The 20,783-nt window shown below is 38.3% G+C and overlaps 1 protein-coding gene across 3 annotated transcripts in view; it reads right to left on the reverse strand.

The window, feature by feature from the left end:
* Positions 1-290: 290 nt before the first annotated feature.
* The window catches only part of PRCP (prolylcarboxypeptidase), a 71,583-nt gene continuing 51,090 nt past the window's right edge, over positions 291-20,783 (reverse strand). For 2 of the 3 annotated variants that reach the window (XM_036099733.2, XM_036099735.2), the window contains exons 8-10: positions 12,449-12,613; positions 11,537-11,724; positions 291-721 (exon numbers count right to left, since the gene is read on the reverse strand). In XM_036099733.2, coding sequence (XP_035955626.1) covers positions 490-721; positions 11,537-11,724; positions 12,449-12,613 — 585 coding nt within the window. In that variant the 3' untranslated portion in view covers positions 291-489. Of the gene's footprint in view, positions 1,042-11,536; positions 11,725-12,448; positions 12,614-20,783 lie in introns of all 3 variants that reach the window. The other variant, XM_036099736.2, reaches the window with a different exon arrangement.

Genomic DNA, 20,783 nt, shown 5'->3' on the forward strand with positions numbered 1-20,783 from the left:
GCAGTATATAAAAGCTTGCTCAGATGTAAAAGCAAAAGCAAAACAGAGTCATTCTCCTAAACTGGCAAAATGTAACCAAATTACCACAAAACTGACCTGAGGAACAAAGAGAAATGGAGCAGAAAAAGGCCAGATTTCTTACTGGCAGTACCACAGTGGCAAATATCCCAGAACGGAGAAAAGCTGCCAAATAGAAGAGAGAAAATTAAAGGACTTTCCAAAAGCAGCCAAGCCCAGGGTACACAGCATTCCCAACAGCTGGAGTGAGCTTCAGAAGCAACACACAGGTATAAGGTCCAGCCTTACTCTTTATTTATAGCACAGTTCAAAGTCATTAAATCAAGTACAAAAGAAATGGCTTCCATTTCCTGGATTGGCTCGGACATCCTTCCTACCAGCTGCAATTACATCATTTTTATCTATTTTCTGCTTTTCTTTTTTCGGGGGGGAGGGATGGGGAGTGACAAATGGACCAAAGAGACTTTAACCTCAAAACCAAGAGAAAGCCCTGCTTGCAGAGAAACAAAAGAAGTGACTCTCCCTCTTGTGAAAGGCAGTCAGGAACTCTGCTCCAGTTATGAGGGCCACTGATGGTGTAGGAAAGCTGTCACAAAGAGATTCTTCCTGGAGGTGGCGTGAAGATGGCGAGGACCCGGGATGTGGGATGTCTGCCGTCACCACCGTCACCCTCTCTTCTATCTCAACCTTCGCCCCACCAAATCTAATGACAAACAAGGAAAAGTAATTACATGCAGAAAACCAAAGTGAATGGGAACATGGGTAGAATGAACATAAAAGAAGAAACTGAAAATGATCAAAATTGTTCAGTGCTTCTTTCTCTGATTGGCATAGAAATCTCTGATCCACTGCTTCATGTGTCTAACTTCCAAGGAGCGGGCTAATAGCACGGTCGTGGGATCAAAGGCATTTCTGGCTCGGAGATCTAGATGATGGGCCCCTTCTGGGATGGTGATTGCAACCAAGGTGTCTGTGATATCCTTGGTTACTCCACCTCCTGACCAGGGGTCTAGTTCACCATTGCTAAGTGAGGGAAAGAAGAAAAAATAAGATGGTTAGTTTTTCATAACTACACCCAGATAAGATAGGAGAAACCTATTATATGCATAACATCTAAAATTATAAGTTCATAACCTGGGGTATTTGATATGACGATCTAATCTGTCATATAAAAAGCTGCTTCATGCTGGAGTTTTATAACATTTCTGCAACCAGGTGCAAGAAACAGAATCAGAGAAGGCTGAAGGTGGTGCTCCATGAATCAACCCAGATTACACTAGGACTTGGAATTCAGAAGGCTGAATTTCAATCCCAGCTTCATCACTCAAAAGCTAGATGACACACAAGCTACCCGACTCTGTTTCCTCATCTGTTTAAATAGAGATAATAAGGCCGACCTCCTAAGGTTGTTATAAAGGTTAAACCAGATGGTAGATGTGGTTGTACTGAATAAGCACAAGTGTCAGGCACAGAGGAGTCCTTCAATTAATACCGGTTTCCTTCTTTTCTAGGACCCAACTACCAGAATGATTAAAAACAAAACAAAACAAAAAAACCTCCCATATTTAAAAATGCTACTTATCTCAGCTTTAAAAAAAAAAAAATGCTTTTTTTTTTTTAAGATTTTATTTATTTATTTGAGAGGGAGAGAGAGCAGGAGGGAGAGTGAGCAGGAGAGAGGAGCAGAGGAAGAGGGAGAAGCAGGCTCCACGCTGAGCAAGGAACCCAACATGGGGCTCGGTCCCAGAACCTGGGGATCATGACCTGAGCCAAGAGGCAGACGCTTAACCGACTGAGCCACCCAGGCACCCCTTTTTCTTTTTAAATAATATTTTCCTCTTAGTACAGTACTTTGGGAAATAGGATGGTAGAACTGAAAAAATTCCCCTGGATCTGGAATCAGAAACTTTGGGTATTACTCAAAGATCTTCATTTTATATTAGCTTTTAAGTTAAATGGTATTTTATTAGTCTTGGCTGGTTCACACAACATTTCAGAATGATGTAAACAGGATCAGTCATTAAAACTGGCTATTTAGTTTAGCTGAGTAAAAACCCAATACTCCACTGATAGCATTCTTAATATTGTTAACAGCTTTGTTAAGATATAATTCCCATCACAAAAATCACCTATGTAAAATGTACAGTTCAATGGTTTTTAATATGTTCAGAGTTTACAACCATCACCACAATCAATTTTAGAAAACTTCATCACCTCAAAACAAAACCCATACTCATGGCAGTCAATCCCTATTCCCCTCCCCCATACCTCCTCGCTCTCAGCCCCAGACAACTACTAATCAACTTTCTACCCCTATAAATTTGCCTTTACATTTACATTTCATATAAATGGAATTATATAATATGTAGTCTTTCGTGATTGACTTATTTCACTTTGGCTTAATGTTTTGAAGTCTCATTTATGTTGTATCATGTATCAGTACATTATTCCTTTTTAATGCCAAATAATATTCCATTGTATGGATATATCACATTTTATTTATCCACTCATCAGATGCACATGCGTATTGTTTCCACTTTTTGGCTATTATGAACAACACTGGTTCTATGAACATTTGTATACAAGTTTTTGCATGGGTGCAGGCTTCCATGTCTCTTGGATATACACCTAAGAATGGAATTTCTGGGATATATGGTGACTTAACCTTTTAATGTACTGTCAAACTTTTTCCAAAGTGGCTACACTATTTTACATTCCCACTAGCAACATATTGTTTCAGGATTTCTTTTCCTTTAGTGCCCATGGTTCTTGGTCACACCACTTCAAAGAATGAAGAGGTAGACCCCATAAACAGTGGTGGGCAGCAAAGCAAAGTTTATTGATAGCACAAAGCTCCCAAAGAGGGAGAGCACCTGAGAGGATTGCCCTCAGAGTTTCTTTCTTTTTTTTTTTTTTTAAAGATTTTTCATTCATTTGACAGAGAGAGAAACAGCGAGAGAGGGAACACAAGCAGGGGGAGTGGAAGAGGGAGAAGCAGGCTTCCCGTGGAGCAGGGAACCCGATGTGGGGCTCGATCCCAGGACCCCGGGATCATGACCTGAGCCGAAGGCAGACACCTAACGACTGAGCCACCCAGGCGCCCCGCCCTCAGAGTTTCTAAGTCCAGGCATTTTTATGAGATTTCTGGCAGGTTGATTTAATCTGATTAACCCTCCATGCACCTGTCACCCTATCAAGTTTTTGTCCACGCACTCATCTACCTATCAGGTAGTTGTTCACGTGGGAAAGAGTGGAGGGCTCCTTCCAGAGTGGTGTTTCGAAGCCTTGGGGATCAAGAGGACTGCAGCCGCCACTGCCCTAAGGCATGCTGGTCAGTCGCAGGCCACCAGATCAAGCTCTTTGCTTAAATATCATAAATGTCATAAGAACTCAGAACCCTGAGATTGTAACCTGAACTGAAGGTAGACACTTAACCAACCTGAGCCACCCAGGCGCCCAAAAAAATGTTTTGGCAGCGGCGGAATTCAAACCCACGTCCCTGAAGAGACTGGAGCCTTAATCCAGTGCCTTAGACCACTCAGTCACGCTACATACCACCTGAGGACCCTGAACCAAGAGTAGTTTCCTCTTAGAACAGGGCCCCCCTTTCCCCTGCCTGTCTTTCTTCCGACTATCCTCCATTAATATAAAGGTTCCAATTTCTCTATATCCTTGCCAATACCTATTATCTTTTTGATTATAGCCATCCTATGTGGGTGTGAAATGGAATTTCACTGTGGTTTTGATTTGAATTTCCCAAATGACTGATGGTATTGAACATTTTTTCATGTGCTGAATGGCCAGGTATATATCTTCTTTGAAAAAATATATATTCAGATCCTTGACTGTTTTTAAATTGAGTTATCAATTAAAATCATTTGATCCATTTTGAGTTAATTTTTTTGTATGGTTATGAAATAGGGATCCAACTTCTTTCTTTGGCTTGTGAATATCCTTTTTCCCAGCATCATTTCTGGTAAAAAAAACTATTCTTTCCCCAGTAAATTGTCTTGGCCCTTGTCAAAAATCAATTAACCATACACATAACAAGCGTTGATTTCTGGACTATCAATTCTCTTTGAAAGATCTGTATGTCTTTCTTTATGACTGTATAATAATGTATTGATTATGGTAGCTTTATAATAAGTTTGAAACGAGGAAGTATGAGTACTTTGAATTTGTTCTTCCTTTTTAAGATTGTTTTGGCTATTCTGGGTCCCCTATATTTTTATACTAATTTTAAGATCATTCTGTCAATTTATGTGAAAAAAACAGCTGAGATTTTGATAGAGATTGCACTGAATTTGTAGATCAATTTGTGGAATATTAACACCTTATCAATATTACCTCTTCCACAAGAACATGAGATCCCTTTCCATTTATTTGGATCTTTAATTTCTTCCAACAGTGTTTTGTAGTTTTCAGTGTATTAAGTTTTATACTTCTTTTGTTAAACTTATTCCTAAGTATTTTATTCTTGATGCTATCGTAAATCAAATTGCTCCCTAGCATTAACTCCACACCTGCATAGAGTGGTTTAGAGTTTACAAAGCCTTTCACATTTGACCATTATAACAACTGTGTGAGGTTTTATTACAACTCTTTTATAGATGAGAAAACTAGTATCCAGAGAAATGAAAAGACTTGTTCAAATCATTCAGCTAGAAATGGCAAATCTGAGATACAAACTCAGGCCTTGTAACCCCAGTCCAATGCTCACTCTTATACTACATTGCATTTCATGGATACAGGTTGGAAATGAACAGCACATATCCTCCTGACTTGTGTGGTGTAGAGTAAGAAGAGCATGAGCTTTGGGATTAGACACACCTGGGTTCCATTCCTAGGTCTGCTTCTCTCCTTCCTAATCTCATGGAAGTTTAGATTCCTCAAATAAAACAAAGACTGAAATTCCTGGATTTAAGATCACTTTTCCCTGGTACTGCACTTCTTGGTATATCTTTATCTACATATCACTTGATTTCACTTACAGAACATTTTTATGTACATTCTGACATTTGTCTCATGTACATACCATCTTGCTGACACAAAGCCTGAAATAACAAATCTTTAGGCTCACATTACAGATATATGAAATGGTTCCCATAATCTACACAATCATTTTTTTCATTTTTAAAAGTCTCATCTTTAAGTACAATCTATACACAGATGACTATCAAATAGTATCTTTAGCGAGGACCTTTCCCCTAAACTTGAAAAGCAAAATCCTACTTGACATTTTTACATGGAAATCTAATTAGACACCTCAAACTTACCAGGTCCAAAACAGAGCTCTTAATACTCCCAACTCCCAACCAGCCCTCTCACTATCTTCCCAATCTTTGTTAAAAGCAACCCTATCCTTCTAGTTGGTTAGGCCAAAAAGTTTGATGTCACTCTTTAACCTTCTCTTTCTTTCACGCCCAATGGGTCAACAATTCTTGTCAGTTATATCTTCAAAAATATATCCAGAATTTCAACACTTCTCACTGCCCCCACTGCCACCACTCTGACCCAAATCACCATTATCTCTAGCCTAAATAGTGTTTTAACTGATCCTCCAGCTTTTATTCTTATCTCCCTACTTAGAGCAGCCAATTTGATCTGGTTAAAACCTGAATTAGATTATGTCACTTCGCTGCTCAAAACACTTGAGTTTTCCCATTTCACCCAGACTAAAAACCAAAATCTTTACTAGGATCTACAAGTCTCTACATGATCTGGGCCCTCTGTGGCCTCTGATTTTCTCTCCTGCTACTCTCTCCCTCATTAGTTCCACTACAGCCACACTGACCTCCTTACTATACCTGGAAGAGAACATGATAAGACATTTACCTCTCAAGGCCTTTGCCCTTGCTTACTCCTCGGTTTAGAGTGTTCTTACCCCACCAACCCCATGGCTCTCTTCTTCCACTAGTTCATTTTTTTTTTTTTTTAAGATTTTATTTATTTGACAGAGAGAGACACAGCGAGAGAGGGAACACAAGCAGGGGGAGTGGGAGAGGGAGAAGCAGGCTTCCCGTTGAGCAGGGAGCCCGATGCGGGGCTCGATCCCAGGACCCTAGGATCATGACCTGAGCCGAAGGCAGACGCTTAACGACTGAGCCACCCAGGCGCCCCCACTAGTTCATTTTTCAAAAGTTCCCCCTTGGTGAGGTCTTCCTTGGTAACTCTCATCTAAAATTGCAAACTTGGGGCGCCTGGCTGGCTCAGTTGGAAAAGCATGTGACTCTTGATCTCAGAGCCATGGGTTCGAGCCCCACATTCACTGTAGAGATTACTTAAGTAAATAAAAGAAATAAAATAAAATAAAATTGCAAACCTTTTCCCTCCTCCAGACATTTCATGGCCTCTCCCCTGGTTTATTTTTCCTCCTTAGCACTTAGCTCCTTCTAATGTATTTATAGGTACAATCTTTACCTATCTCTCCAACTAGAACTCCAGGAGGGCAGGGATTTTGTCTCTTTTGATTATTACTATATCCTCAGTGCCTAGAACCAGGCCTGGCACATGGTAAGAGTCAAATATTTATTGAATGAATGAAAAAAAAAATGTAAGTGTCTAGTTGTTTACGGCCTTGTACTAAATGCCCTACAAAGATATCTATAAATGTATGTATGCAAGTTCAGGAACATGAAATCACTTCAGTACTTTTTACATGGGAAATCAGAGTTAATATAAGTGATTAATATAAATATAGAGAGACTGACCTTCACCTGTCTGTAGTAGTGGCAAGAACAATTAACTAAGAAGATCTAAGTTTTATACCCTTACCAGCCCATGACCATGGGTAAGTCATCTAACCTCTGTGAACCTTAATTCCCACATGTATTACAAAGAAATACATTTTATATTTTTAAAGATTTTTTTTATTTTAGAGAGAAAGAGAAAGAGAGAGAGGAAGAGAGAAAGCAGCAGGGATGGGCAGAGGGAGAGAGAGAATCTCCAGCTGACTCCCCCCTCAGCCCAGAGCCCGTGATGGGGCTCAATCCCTTGACCCATGAGATCATGACCTGAGTCAAAACCAAGAGTCAGACGCTTAACCAACTGAGCCACCCAGGCGCCCCCAAAAAAATTTTTTTAAAGAAAAGATAATGTCCCTCCCTCACAGAAATACTGTGAGGTTCAAGTTAAATAATAATGTGACAGTAAGGTATAAACTATAAAATAATACACAAACATACAGTATTATTATAATTATTATTATCATATTCTGTAAGCATGAAAAGTTAATACTTCTGAGAAGTAAATGAATCATGAAAAAGAATGTGAAAGCATGTCTCACAGAAATCTAGCCAGAAAAGTAATGTGATCAACTTTTTCCAGGTAAATGTACAAACAAAATGAGAAAAGAGGCACTTAGGTACATTGTGTGTGTGTGTGTGTGTGTGTGTGTGTGTGTGTATTTGAAATACAATTTTAAGCTCCCTGTTCTAGGGGCGACTGGGTGGTTCAGTCAGGTTAGCGTCCGACTCTTCGTTTCAGCTCAGGTCATGATCTCATGGGTCATGGAATCAAGCTCACCATGGGCTCCATGCTCAGAAGGAATTATCTTCAACTCATATGCTCCCCCCAACTCATACGCTCACTCTCTCTCTCTCAAATAAATAAATCTTTAAAAAAAAAAAGGCCCTGTTCTATTCTCACCACACCTCTCTTTAGAAACAAAATTAATTCAATTGCAACTTAATAACTTCATTCTTGGGAGAAAAAAAAAAAATCACTCCACAAATGTAGATTTTTGATTTTGTTAAAAACAAAAAGGATAACTCAATTGCAAAATAGCAGCCTTAGTTTTCAACTACCAGATAAATTCTTAAAATAAACTACAAGGGGTTAGATTCTCTTATGTGAACAAATAGCCTTTATCATTATTCCAATTTGACAGGACCAACCCAGATAGGAAACTCTCCATTATTTGCAAAACAAAAAAGCCATCCCAACAGCCACATAATAAGCAAACTGCATTTGATTTAAAAGGTCATCTGAATCAGCCCAGTGGCTTAGCAACAGTGTTTGGAGTTGCCGAGAGACCCAAGATGCACATGGACTTGAATTTCTTGGTCCTAGACACGTGAAAGCTAAACCAGCCACTGGGACATTTACCAAAAAAAAAAAAAAAAAATACTGGCTTTCATGAGAGAGTCTAGATGCCTGGATAAAATTCCCAACAGCAAGCTTCTAATCACTGGCAACAATGAATTTGCCTGAGAAATGATATTAAACTAACCAGCTCCTCAGGGACTCCCTTTTGGATTTATATTTAAATGAGTATGACCATTGGTAAGATAATTTGTTACCAGTTGGGGTTGGGGGAAAAATAAATCCTTCTAACAAAACAACTGTGGAATAAAAAAAAAATTACTGAAATGAAATGATTAATGGCTACTATTTATTAAGTCCTCATTCATTCAACAAATGTTTACCCAGTGTGTATGATGCATTCAAGAGTGAGCAGACAAAATCTCTGCCCTCATGGTGCTTACTTCCATGATAATCTATTTACTCATTAAAGTAACCCTGTTTCGTAGTCATTTTTACTAACTTAAACAAATTGGCAATTTGCCTAAGGCTATACAGCTAACTTGGTCTCCTTGACTTAAAAGCCCAAACTTTTAATTTAACTGACAAACCTCCTATCTGATAAACACAGACTGAAATTTCCATTCAGAAAAGCGGTCACAACTGGATTTGTGTGAGATGACCTAAGGAGAGAGGCATGGACACAAAGATACTTTACACCTGGTTCCTTGGACATTTTCTTATTCATCAACCAAAACCTTTTTCTAGCTGGTAGCCACTAAGTAGACAGAACAGAGACACCTAAGGCTGTTTCTTTACTTTGGGAATGTGTTTTCTTCAGAAAAGCAGGAAATTTTTAAATTTTTTACTTTAAAATTTTTACATTGGATTTCTGACACCTAGCAGCATAAAGATTTCTTTTTTAAAAATAGACATGCCACTGCAAAAAGATAAACCAGTATCTTCACATAGTCCTGCCTTTAAACTTTCATATGCCTCCGAAGCCTTTCTAAGCTTTGTATTTTGTTCCTTGTTTTTATCAACACACACATTTCTTGGGCATCCAATATGTGTCAGTCACCAGAGTAAGTGTTAAAGGCACAGCTATGATTAAGACAAAGTCTCTGTCATTGAGAAAGTTTACAATCTCATGGGGCAGAAAGAAACACAAATAGATAATTTCCATACAGAGTGCTAAGTGATATTCACAGACCTAGGGGAGCTAAGGGATTGTGGGAAATCTAACCTTCCTAGAGGACTCAGGGGAGGTTTCTTGGATGCCTGAGTCTTAAGAAAGGGAGAAAAAGAGGAAGGGAAAGGACATGCAAAGACAAAAAGTTCCCTGTGGCTAGGACATAAGTACAAGGCAGAGAGTGTATTTCCATTTATTCATTCAACAAATATTTTTTGAGCATATGTATTTGTCAAATCTGGGCCAAATACTTCCTTGGGTTAACTCTTTTTTTTTTTTAAGATTTTTATTTATTTATTTATTTATTTGACAGAGAGAGACACAGCGAGAAAGGGAACACAAGCAGGGGGAGTTGGAGAGGGAGAAGCAGGCTCCCCGCGGAGCAGGGAGCCTGATGCAGGGCTGGATCCCAGGACTCTGGGATCATGACCTGAGCCAAAAGCAGATGCTTAACGACTGAGCCACCCAGGCGCCCCTCCTTGGGTTAACTCTTAAGCATCACACAACACTGTGCGGTGAGTGGTATTATTATTAGCATTTTACAGAAAAAAGACTGAGGATCCAAGAGCTTAAGTAGTTTTATTTAAAACAGCTCATTCGACCTTTGCACAGTTCTGTTAGAAAGTCCCACCTTAATACGCAGTTAAAAGTTTCTAACAGTTATAATTTCCATTTCTTGGCTTCAGTTCTATTCTCCAAACTTTTCTCACAAAATATGCCCCCTTCCCCAATGATGATGATGATTTTGATAGCCTAAGCAAAATAATATAAAAGGGCAAACAGATAACTAAAATACACATCTATAATGGCTGAATCCAATAAAAAAGGATTTAACCAAAACTCATATATTAAAACCTTCATACAAGGATTTAAAGACTCTACAATTCAACTTGAACTTCAGCTTTATAAGGTCAAAGCAAGGAAGGATGAGCTTAAAGTACCAGCATGCTACCAAAATCCATTTAAATACTATATGGAGATAAATTACCAAAGAAAAACAAGAAATTGACAAAGTACTTCCTCTTCTGAGGAACAAAAATGAACCTGGACACCCAAAGTTGTGTTTAAGCCTTTTATAGTCCTCTAGGTCCCTTCATGTTTTCCTGATTTCACACACCCTACTTTGGCACAGTTTCCTTAAATAATCTATATTTACATAGATTTATTTGCTCAACCATCACTTTATAAGGTTGAGCTGAAGAGTATAGTTTTGAAGAATCCTACTGAGAACAAGAAACACAACTTAAAGAAATTAAATGAAAGAATCTTTAAGTTTCCCATTTAAATGTTTCACCTTTTATTTGGGGCAGGTACCTTGTTGGGTGAGCAAACAGCATGAATCTAATAAGACAGAGGCTCTTTTGCAAAGTGGGCAGTGCCACCACCCTAAATCTAGAGAACGATCCTTCAGCTATTGGCCATGTCCAGAAGGCCAAATTTTACTCTCATTTTAAAGAGCTTGTAAAAGAATGACATTTACAGTTTAAATAATGGCTCCAGGCTAAGAAGTATATATGCTATCTCTCTACTATTTCCATGTAGATTTGGGGAAATTTTTTGAGTAATTTGTTGTTATCTTAAGAGCTGACAGCCTAGTGTTCAACCCAAAATATGGAAATTTTAAAGTCACAATCAGATACACATAGGAGTCTACTCAATTAAGTCTGACATGAGCCAATACCAAATACATCCCTTCTAAAGAAGCAGTGTAACACAGAAGAACAAACACAGGTTTTGTAGTCAGACAGGCCAAGGTTGAAATCTGGCTTTATCACTTAGTAACTACAACAAAGCTAGATGAGGTCTGGCAAGTGACTGAACACAGTGACCTTCACTTTCCTCCTCAGTAAAAAGGGGACTATAACAACTACTTCACACAACTGTTGTGAGGATTCAATTAGGCCATTTATTTAAAGTGCCTCACATAGTGCCTGAAATAGAACAGAGTAGGCACCTCAAAAGTATTTGTTGAATAAATATTAAAAAACCTTTATTAATAACAATAGTAACAACAGCAACACAAATTGAGAGCAGCAGATGATGCTTCATTTTGTGCTAGTGTTTTTTAATAAAATATTTAAATTTTGTTGCTATTATTCTTTTTAAGCCTTTAAGCATGTTGGTAATAGAATATAAAACTATATCTCTTACGCAGAGTCCTCTGTCTTTCAAGGAAAGACATGATGAATACCACTATTGCATTCTATATTGTTTATTGTCAGCATTTTTCTTGTTCTATCTTCTCAGCTATTCTACAAATGTCTCCATCAACCAAAGATTTCCTTTGCATCAGTAAAAACTCACCTAAAAATGATGTTCGTGTGTGAACTGATGTTTTTGCCTCCATACATAGTAATGATCCAGGCAGGCCTCGGTCTTACACCCCACTGTTTAAAACAGTCCTCAGAAAATTCCCTCAAGTTCCATGAGTGAGGTTCAAACATGTCATCAATACCATTAGTACAAAAAGGCATGACCATTTCTGTGCAGGCCTAAAAAAGGAAACCAAAAGGGAATCCAGTAAGAAAATGAGGCACAGAGTTAAATAAATTATCCAAAGTCATAGAGCTAGTAGTAGCAAAGCTAGGGTTTGAACTCAGGCAGTCTGACTCCAGAGCACCTGCTCTTTACCTCTGTCATACCACCTCTCATTATTCCTGGAAAGGCTCAGCTGAGAAGTTACAAAAGTTAGGGCTATATATTCTTCCTTTGTAAACTGCTTTCTTTCACATCTATTATCATAAATAATCATCAAAACAACTCTGGAGGGAAGTATTATTACTAGTCTCATACAGATGAAGGAATGGAGGCTCAGGGAGAGTCAAGTTAGACTGCCTTTCTTTTCTGTAACCATAAAATGCTTCCTTTATAGGACTTACCAAGATCTATTGTAATATAAGTATTTTTTTCACTGAGCTATATTTGAAAGAGAGATCATGTCCTATTTATCTTCGTACCTTTGCAGCCTAGAATGTTGTCTGACATGCAGTAAGTACCCAGAATATATTCGGTGATGATTAAATACAGGAAGGAAGGAAGGAAGGAAGGAAGGGAGGGAGGGAGGGAGGGACGGACTAACTTATCCATGGTCTCACAGTGTAAGATAATGGAGCCCAGATTTGGATCCAGGTTAGTGACAAAATCTCGTGAACTCTGTTACAGTACAACCATATCAGTGAAAAGTAGGTTCCACTTGAGGAAATAATACACACTTACCTGATAGCTCCAACCCTGGATTCCCAGACTGCTAGTTGTTGTCTCTGATATATTCAAGCAGCTCGCCTGGCCTGAATAATTGTAATAGACATTCAGAGCTTGGAAAATATTCTGCAGAAGCTGTGCATCAGATACACTGGGATTTTTCAAATACTGGCACACTACCTGTCATTTTAAAGAGATGTAAAGGAAGAAGAGTCAGGATATATTTATAAAATCATAATTTTTAGTGAAAAAAAGAATATGATTTTGATTTGCCTATAAAACAACCTTAAACATCTAACAGCACTGCTTGACAATTTTTATCTCTTGAGTATAATCCTGTTCATAAATGAATAAACCATTACTCTGCAACTATAAAATTTAAATTACTCTCTTAGCTATAGAAATAAATTAAAGTCATTTGCATGGTATGCGAAGTCCTCCACATCTACCACTGTAGCCTCATCCTTTGTTCCAGTCTAGCAAAACCATACCCACCACACCAGGCTCTTTTTCTCCTCTTTGCCTTTACTCACCCTGAAATACCTTTTTCCCACTCTCCCACTCCATTAATGTCTGGCAAACACTAATTCATTTTATATGATATTTAGCTCAAGTATCACCTCCTCTATAAGGCCATCATTAGCTATGCCCTCAAGTTGGGAAGAACTAAATCACTCCCTTTGTGCTTCTACTTATGCCATGTACTTGTTTCTAGCAGAGCCCCTATAACACGGCACTGTACTCATTTGATTCCAGAACATCTCACTCAGCACTTAGCAAAGTATCTGGCAACTAAATACATTTTTATGAAACTGCAAAATTTATAAAATTTCTCATGGAAAAACGATACCAAGCTCCAACATCTGTGGTGTGATAAGAAGCATACCAGGCAGCAACCCAGCTTCCAAATATTCCTATCACTAGACTATAATCAGCACCTGAAATTCTAGTATTAAAAATCATAGACAATACTCGGGGTCAGGAGTGAAGGCATGAGTGACTAGACAGGGGCACAGGGAACTTTCAGGGGTAGGGAAATATTCCATATCCTCATAGACAACAAACGGTTATACAACATACAACAAACAGTTCACTGCAATTTGTGCAATTCACTGTATATAAATTTTATCTAAAAAAAATCATAAACAAATACCGAACTCTAGTTAATGATGATAAAGGTGAAGTGTTCAAGAGAAGTGTACTGATATCTGCAACTTACTTTGAAATGCATTTAAAAAATAAAATGGAATGAAGGATAGAAGGATGGCTAGGCAAATATATATGTGCTAAATCAAATATAGCGAAATACTTTTCTAGAATTTAGGTGGTATTTTATGGTTGTTCACTATCCAATTATTTTAATGTTTCTATATTTGAAATTTTTCACAATAAAATGTTGGGGGGAAATCACAGGCAATGAAATCACAGTGGAAAAACAACAGCTATTAATTACTGAGTTCTGGGTTTACAACCATTATATCATACAGTTCTCAAACAATCTTATCAGATATATTATCGTCCACTATTTTACATAGAGAAACTGAATCTTAAGTTAAACCACTTAATTCGAGGCCCCTCAGCTAGTAAATGTTAAGATCTAGATACAACCCCAGATCTCTCTAGTTATGAAATACACATCTTACTCATTATGCTACACAGCTTAGAAAGCATCCCTTGTAAAACTGCAAATAGCCATGATGGCACGGAAAACACATTCATTAAGCTTGCATCCTCTACTAACACCTTGACATGAAGTCAGTGATTGGTCCTTTCTCATTTCATAGGGAAAAAATGTATACAGTAGGCAAGTTCTGATTAAGAGAGAGAGAGAGAGAGACGTCCAGAGAAGAAAAAGCGAAGAAATAAAGAGTCTAGTTACTCTACTTCGGGGAGAGACTCTGGGCAGCAGAAGCCACAAGGCCTGGGCTGGAGACGTGCTCCCACTCAGGAAAGGAGGACACTGAGAAAGGAAGTGAACAGCAGAAAGCAAACCCAGCCTCTCATCACAGTTTTGCTTAGGACCAGTTTCCAGCAACACCTTTCTTTTTTTTTTTTTTTAAAGATTTTATTTATTTATTTGACAGAGAGAGAGAGACAGCGAGAGAGGGAACACAAGCAGGGGGAGTGGGAGAGGGAGAAGCACCTGAGCCGAAGGCAGACGCTTAACGACTGAGCCACCGGGGCGCCCCTACAGCAACACCTTTCTGATAAAAAAGGGAAATGTGAAAAGGCAGAAGAAATGAATCAGGGAAAATTCAATGTCTCTCTCCAAATGCATTCAGCACAAAAATATTTTTGTAAAATGTTAAATGGTACTTTGTGAAAAAAAGGTTTCATAATCAAATAATTTTAAGAAATGTTATATTGGCAAATGTGAACAGTTTACTTGACTGCAGGGTTCCTCAGGGCCTTTAACATGCTCAACTGCAATGTGGCTTTCCAAAAGGAAGACAGAGTGTGCACTATTCCCAGTAAGTTTTGGAAATAACAAGTGAAAGAAAAGTCAGAAATTAAGATGTCCAAATAACTTGGATATACCTTAAAAAAGTAACAGCGATTAAGGAGGGCATGTGTTGTGATGAGCACTGGGTGTTATATACAACTAATGAATCATTGAACACTCCATCAAAAACTAATGATGTACTATATGTTGACTAACTGAACATAAAAAAATTAAAAAATAAATTTAAAAAAGTAACAGTGAGGTCATAAGAATAATATACACCTGAAAAGGTGTACATAAAGAAACAGAATTGAGCAAACCTATCAAGCCTAAAGGAATAAGAAAATGCAAGCTGAAGAAAAAAGGCAAAACAGTTTTACTATTCTGACAACTTTCAATTATTCATGGTAGGTCAAAAAATACCTAACATTTGCATAGCACTTTTCTTTTTTTTTTTTTTAAGATTTTATTTATTTATTTGACAGAGAGAGAGATAGCAAGAGCAGGAACACAAGCAGGGGGAGTGAGAGAGGGAGAAGCAAGCTTCCCACGGAGCAGAGAGCCCGATGCAGGGCTCGATCCCAGGATGCTGGCATCATGACCTGAGCCGAAGGCAGATGCTTAATGACTGAGCCACCCAGGCGCCCCTGCATAGCACTTTTCTCAGAACATGTTCCTAAGAAATATGCCAATCAGAAACAAGAAAATATGGAAATCAAGAACCAATCACAGAATTTGTTAAACTAATTATTGCCAACATTTGATCAGCATTCCATCTTGACTGTGGACACTAACAGTGGACTCAGCTCTTTCCAAATGCAGCATAAAACTATGGAATGGACCCATGAGATGCATAGAAGAGCATTAAGTTCAAGCATAGCTCAATAGATGAGGCAGGATGACAATGTAAGCTGGGCAGGAGGAAAAGGTAGTACTGATGAGCAACAATAAACAAGTAGCCTAAAACTCTGGAAAAGAAGAGTAGCAAGTTAAGTGTGACTCACACGCTGGCATCAGATCCCCTCTCAGAGCTAGAACACTGGCCCTCTGTCAGGCAAAGAAAAGGAGTCCCCATGAATAGCCATCTCTGCAAACAGCAGTTACTGTCACTCCTTAAAAGACACAAGCATGGCTGGGGACCGGCACCAGCTGACAATACTTGGATTTTGGCAGCCCCAGTTACACAGAGAGAACATCGTGGTCAGAAACTTGGCGTCTAATAGAAACTCCATGTCCAAATTAAGGCCACTCCTGGGTCCACTGTCCTCTGTGAGGTCAGGGCTCCTTTGGTGTACTGGGTCCAGTTCTGAGCACCACACTTTAAGAAGGACAATGACCAACAGAGAAATCAGGATGGGGAGTTGAGGAAAAGTTGAAGCAATCCTACAATTGCTCATTTGTATAATTTCCAATCTTTCATACTACAAAGGCTACAATAAATAACCCTGGGGCTAAATCTTTACATATATCCTTAATTGTTTTCTTGAGCTAATTGATTCAAAGGAAATAAACAGTTTTTTAAAGATTTTGTTTATTTATTTGAGAGAGAGAGAGAGAGCAGCAGTGGGGAGGGGCAGAAGGAGAGGGAGAAGAAGGCTCCCCGCTGAGTAGGGAGCCTGATGCGGGGCTCCATCCCAGGACCCTGGGATCATGACTTGAGCTGAAGGCAGATGCTTAACCGACTGAGCCACCCAGGTGCCCCAGGAAATAAATACTTATAAGGCCTCTGCTACATCCTGTCAAGCTGCCTTATAGAAAGAAAGTACCAATTTATAATTCTACTGGTACGCTAGATAATAGAAGGCCTAAAAAATATCACTCAAAATTTTTTTGTAAAATATTTACAAATTTACTAAGAGAATTTTATTATTTTAGTGCTCTTAAAGTTCCTTTCTAGCTCAAAACTTCTGTGAGTCAAAGCATCATAAGAACACAATCTCTACATATCTCTATGTACTTTCTTAACAATTATGGTAGTAAAGAATGAATGAAGTTTTCAAAAAAATACTGAAGTTATACTAGCAAAACCTCAGCACTATTTCCATGTTTATTCAAAAAGAGATAATTATGGGGCACCTGGGTCTCTCAGTCAGTTAAGTGTCAGACTCCTGATTTCAGCTCAGGTCATGATCTTGGGGTTGTGGGATCGAGCCCTGTGTTGGGCTCCACACTCAGCACAGAGTCTGCTTGTCCCTCTCCCTCTGCTCCTCTCCCCCCACCCTACTCGCACAAGCACTCTGTCTTTCTCTGTCTTTCTCTTCCCCTAGTTCTAAAATAAATAAATAAATAAATATCTTTCAAAAACAAAACACCAACAAAAAAAGAATAAAAGGAGATAATCATGTACTTTCATTAAAGATCCACAGAATGCACAAACCCTTAACGTAAATGTTAGGTTGGAACCACATGAAATTGCCATGTTTATAAGTCAAACACAGTCAGATATCAGCTTCTTTGGTTCAACCTCATCTAATATCCACTTCACCTTAAGCCTGATAATTTGCAGTTATTAGCCAATTGATGAGTACAAGCACTTGGCCTACTGATTGTTTATTTAGGGGCTATGATCTACTCAGACAACAAGGAAAGAATCTCTGCCAACCACTTCCATTCAGAATACTCACCACGCATGTAGCCTCTGTACTATATTTTCTATTTATTTTGTGGACACTATCAAATTAGCTTCTTCTAAACAATTTCTACATAAGGTACAGCATTTCTACTTATGCCATAAATTCACTGATATGAGGGCATCCGGGACTGAGGCTGCTATGCTAGTACAACTACTGAATATTCCTTGAGGTCAGGTACTTTCTCTACAATGACCCAGGGAAAAACATAAGGCCATTCCCATATCACAGAGGAGAAAACAAGCTCAGAGAGGTCTGGCTACAGATATACAATCTTAAAACTATGAATATAAGTTCTGAACCCAGACTTTGGCCATAAAGTCCTGGCATAACACTGTCCCTCTATTATTATATAATAACAATAGCTACTGTTATTATTATATAACTAGTATCAATTTAGTGCTTACTATACACGGGGTCCTATTAAATTCTCATAATGACCCTAATAAGCATTACAAATACTATACCCCCACTTTGCAGATGAGGAAACTAAAGCACAGAGACGTTAAGAAACTTGCCCAAAGTCATATAGTCAGGAAGTGGCAGAGCTGGGATTCAAATGCAAGACTCACTCTGGAACTTCCATTTGTAATAACCAACACTACACATACCCAACTTCAAAGTTGTAGTATAAGAGAAAAATAACAACACAAACGGTGCCTAAATATACCTATAGTCTCATGCTTAATTTTTTAAGCAAATTTTTTTATTCTTAGATTATATTTTTCTAAGTTTATTTGTCTTAGGTAAAAATTTTAATAAAAGGGGGCACTTGGGTGGCTCAGTCGTTAAGCGTCTGCCTTCAGCTCAGGTCATGATCCCAGGGTCCTGGGATTGAGCCCCACATCAGCCTCCCTGCTCTGCAGGGAGTCTGCTTCTTCCTCTCCCACTCCCCCTGCTTATGTTCCCTCTCTCGCTGTGTCTCTCTCTGTCAAACAAATAAATAAAATCTTTAAAAAAAAAAAATTTAATAAAAGGGATTCTGTGGCAATATAAAAATCATACAACTTTTTTGGGGCACCTGGGTGGCTCAGTCAGTTAAGTGGCTGCCTTCGGCTCAGGTCATGATCAAGCCCCGCATCGCATCGGGCTCCCTGCTCAGTGGGGAGCCTGCTTCTCCCTCTCCCTCTGCTGCTGCTCCCCCTGCTTACGTGCTCTCTCTCTCTCTTTCTGTGTCAAATAAATAAAATCTTTAAAAAAAAATCATACAACTTTTTTATTATGCAACAAAAAAAGAAAACTGTAAAATAGTAATTAATATGAGGCTCAAAAATCAACATATGAAATACTTAATTTACTTTCTATTTCCTAGAACAAAGGTGAACGTTCAGGAAAAAAACTTAAAAAGAGCATTACACATCCATTTTAATAATTCTGGTTTTAAAGAGTATAGAAATAGATAGAATATTCCAGTCTTAGTACCAAATTAATTAGCTCTGCACCCAAATATTTAGATTCTGCCCTTTGACCCCACATATACTAGAGAAAGTAAAGATAATGATTTGTTTAAAAACTTTATGTGTCCCCTTACCTATAAGGATAAGCATTTGAATAAGAGAAAGAAAAAGGGGGCAAAGAAATTTTTTTTTAAAGAAGGAAAGATAGGTTAAAAAAAAAAAAGACCAATCTCCTCTCAGAAAGCATGGTTCATCCACATTAGAGAAAGGATTAAGCAGATACATTCAGCTTTTCTAACAGATTTTCTTTCTCTAAGGTTTCAATACCCCTCTCACATTCACAGATAATCACATTAGTTTTGTCATTAAAAGCTCTCTTTTCATAGAATGCACCTAAACCGCTTAAACCACCCAGAGAGGTCGCATACATTATCAAACACCAAGACAAACGGAAGAGATTTTCCATCTTATGTCTTATTATTTCACTCTATCTATCTGCATGCTCAGAAAGCTAAGTCAAAAGATTTGGTGAGTTATCAGCTAAAAACTTACTCAAAATAAACAACCTCTATAGTATCCTTAAAAACTGCTCTTTAAGCTGAGAATAGACCCAGTAGTTATTATGCTGACAGAGCAGTCAAATGACAGAGAGGTTTTCTATTTCCCTTTTCTCTTCTTCCTTGTGTTCCCTCAGCCAAGTCCATGATTATTTCTGCATGAATGTTGCAGCTTCTGTTAACAGTAAACAAAAGCAAATGGAGTCTGAGTGTGCAAAGCCCACAAACAAATTAAAAAGAATGATACTTGAGTTGACACGGAAAAGACATTCAATCACTGCCTATGGATCCTTCAGAACCATACAAGGTCCAGGCAGAATTGGAAATCACCTACTTTTTTTCATAACCCAACTGTTACACATCTCACTATCCTAAGCCTCAGTTACAGACTTAGAAAAGGACGGCTGTTTGTCAGCCCTTTAAAAAGGAGGAAGTGTATCAGAGGGAGGAGGAGTCCTGGTTAAATGGAACTATCCAAGTGAAAGAGCGGTCCCCAACTGGGTAGTGTTCCTGGGATTAGTGGGTTGGGAGAACAGAGACGAGGTCAAGAAAGGAGAAATAGAATGAACAGTGAAAGAAAGTGATCTGAAGCTAAAAGTTTGGGAGGGAGACATGTAGTAGAAATACTCTGAAATCATATAGGATAAAACTGGAAATAGAGGCAATGGAAATTTCTCAAGCAGGGGGCAAAGAGAGATTTCTTTTGGTTGGGGTGCAGGCAAGAAACAGAGTCATAAATATATTATAAGAAATCAAGAATTCCTTAATATGCCAAAAGAAAGGATAAAACCAGTAAGAAATAACTGAAGAGAATGACAAGAAGTAGTCCTGAAGAAAAGTAAAAGGTGATTGTCAGGCAAAGACACAAGTTACCTTGTCTTAAAAATAAACTTTTATAATGTATATATACAAAAGATAAAAGAAGGATTGTGCTAAATCAAAAACAGATGACAAAAGATTTAAGATATACTCCACTAACTTTGAGTGAATATTTAGGAGAGAGAAAGGATAGAATATTTACATTTAAGATGCAACAGCAAAATATCTCAAAAGGAACATTAAAGAAATGGGGAGAAAAGCAAAGTTAGTGTTCCTTGTTCCAAATCATAAACAAATGAACACTAAAAAGCCGTATTCCTCTGGCTTTTTCTAAATCAAGGGTCAGCATACTATAGCCCCCAGGCCAAATCCAGGCTACTGCCTGTTTTATAAATAAAGTATTATTGTGACACAGTGTTCCTCATTGATTTATATTTGTCTATTGCTACTTTCTCGCTACAGGCTACTGCCTGTTTTATAAATAAAGTATTATTGTGACACAGT

The sequence above is a fragment of the Halichoerus grypus genome, chromosome 11 (genome assembly GCF_964656455.1).
Source record: "Halichoerus grypus chromosome 11, mHalGry1.hap1.1, whole genome shotgun sequence".
Classification (NCBI taxonomy): domain Eukaryota; kingdom Metazoa; phylum Chordata; class Mammalia; order Carnivora; family Phocidae; genus Halichoerus; species Halichoerus grypus.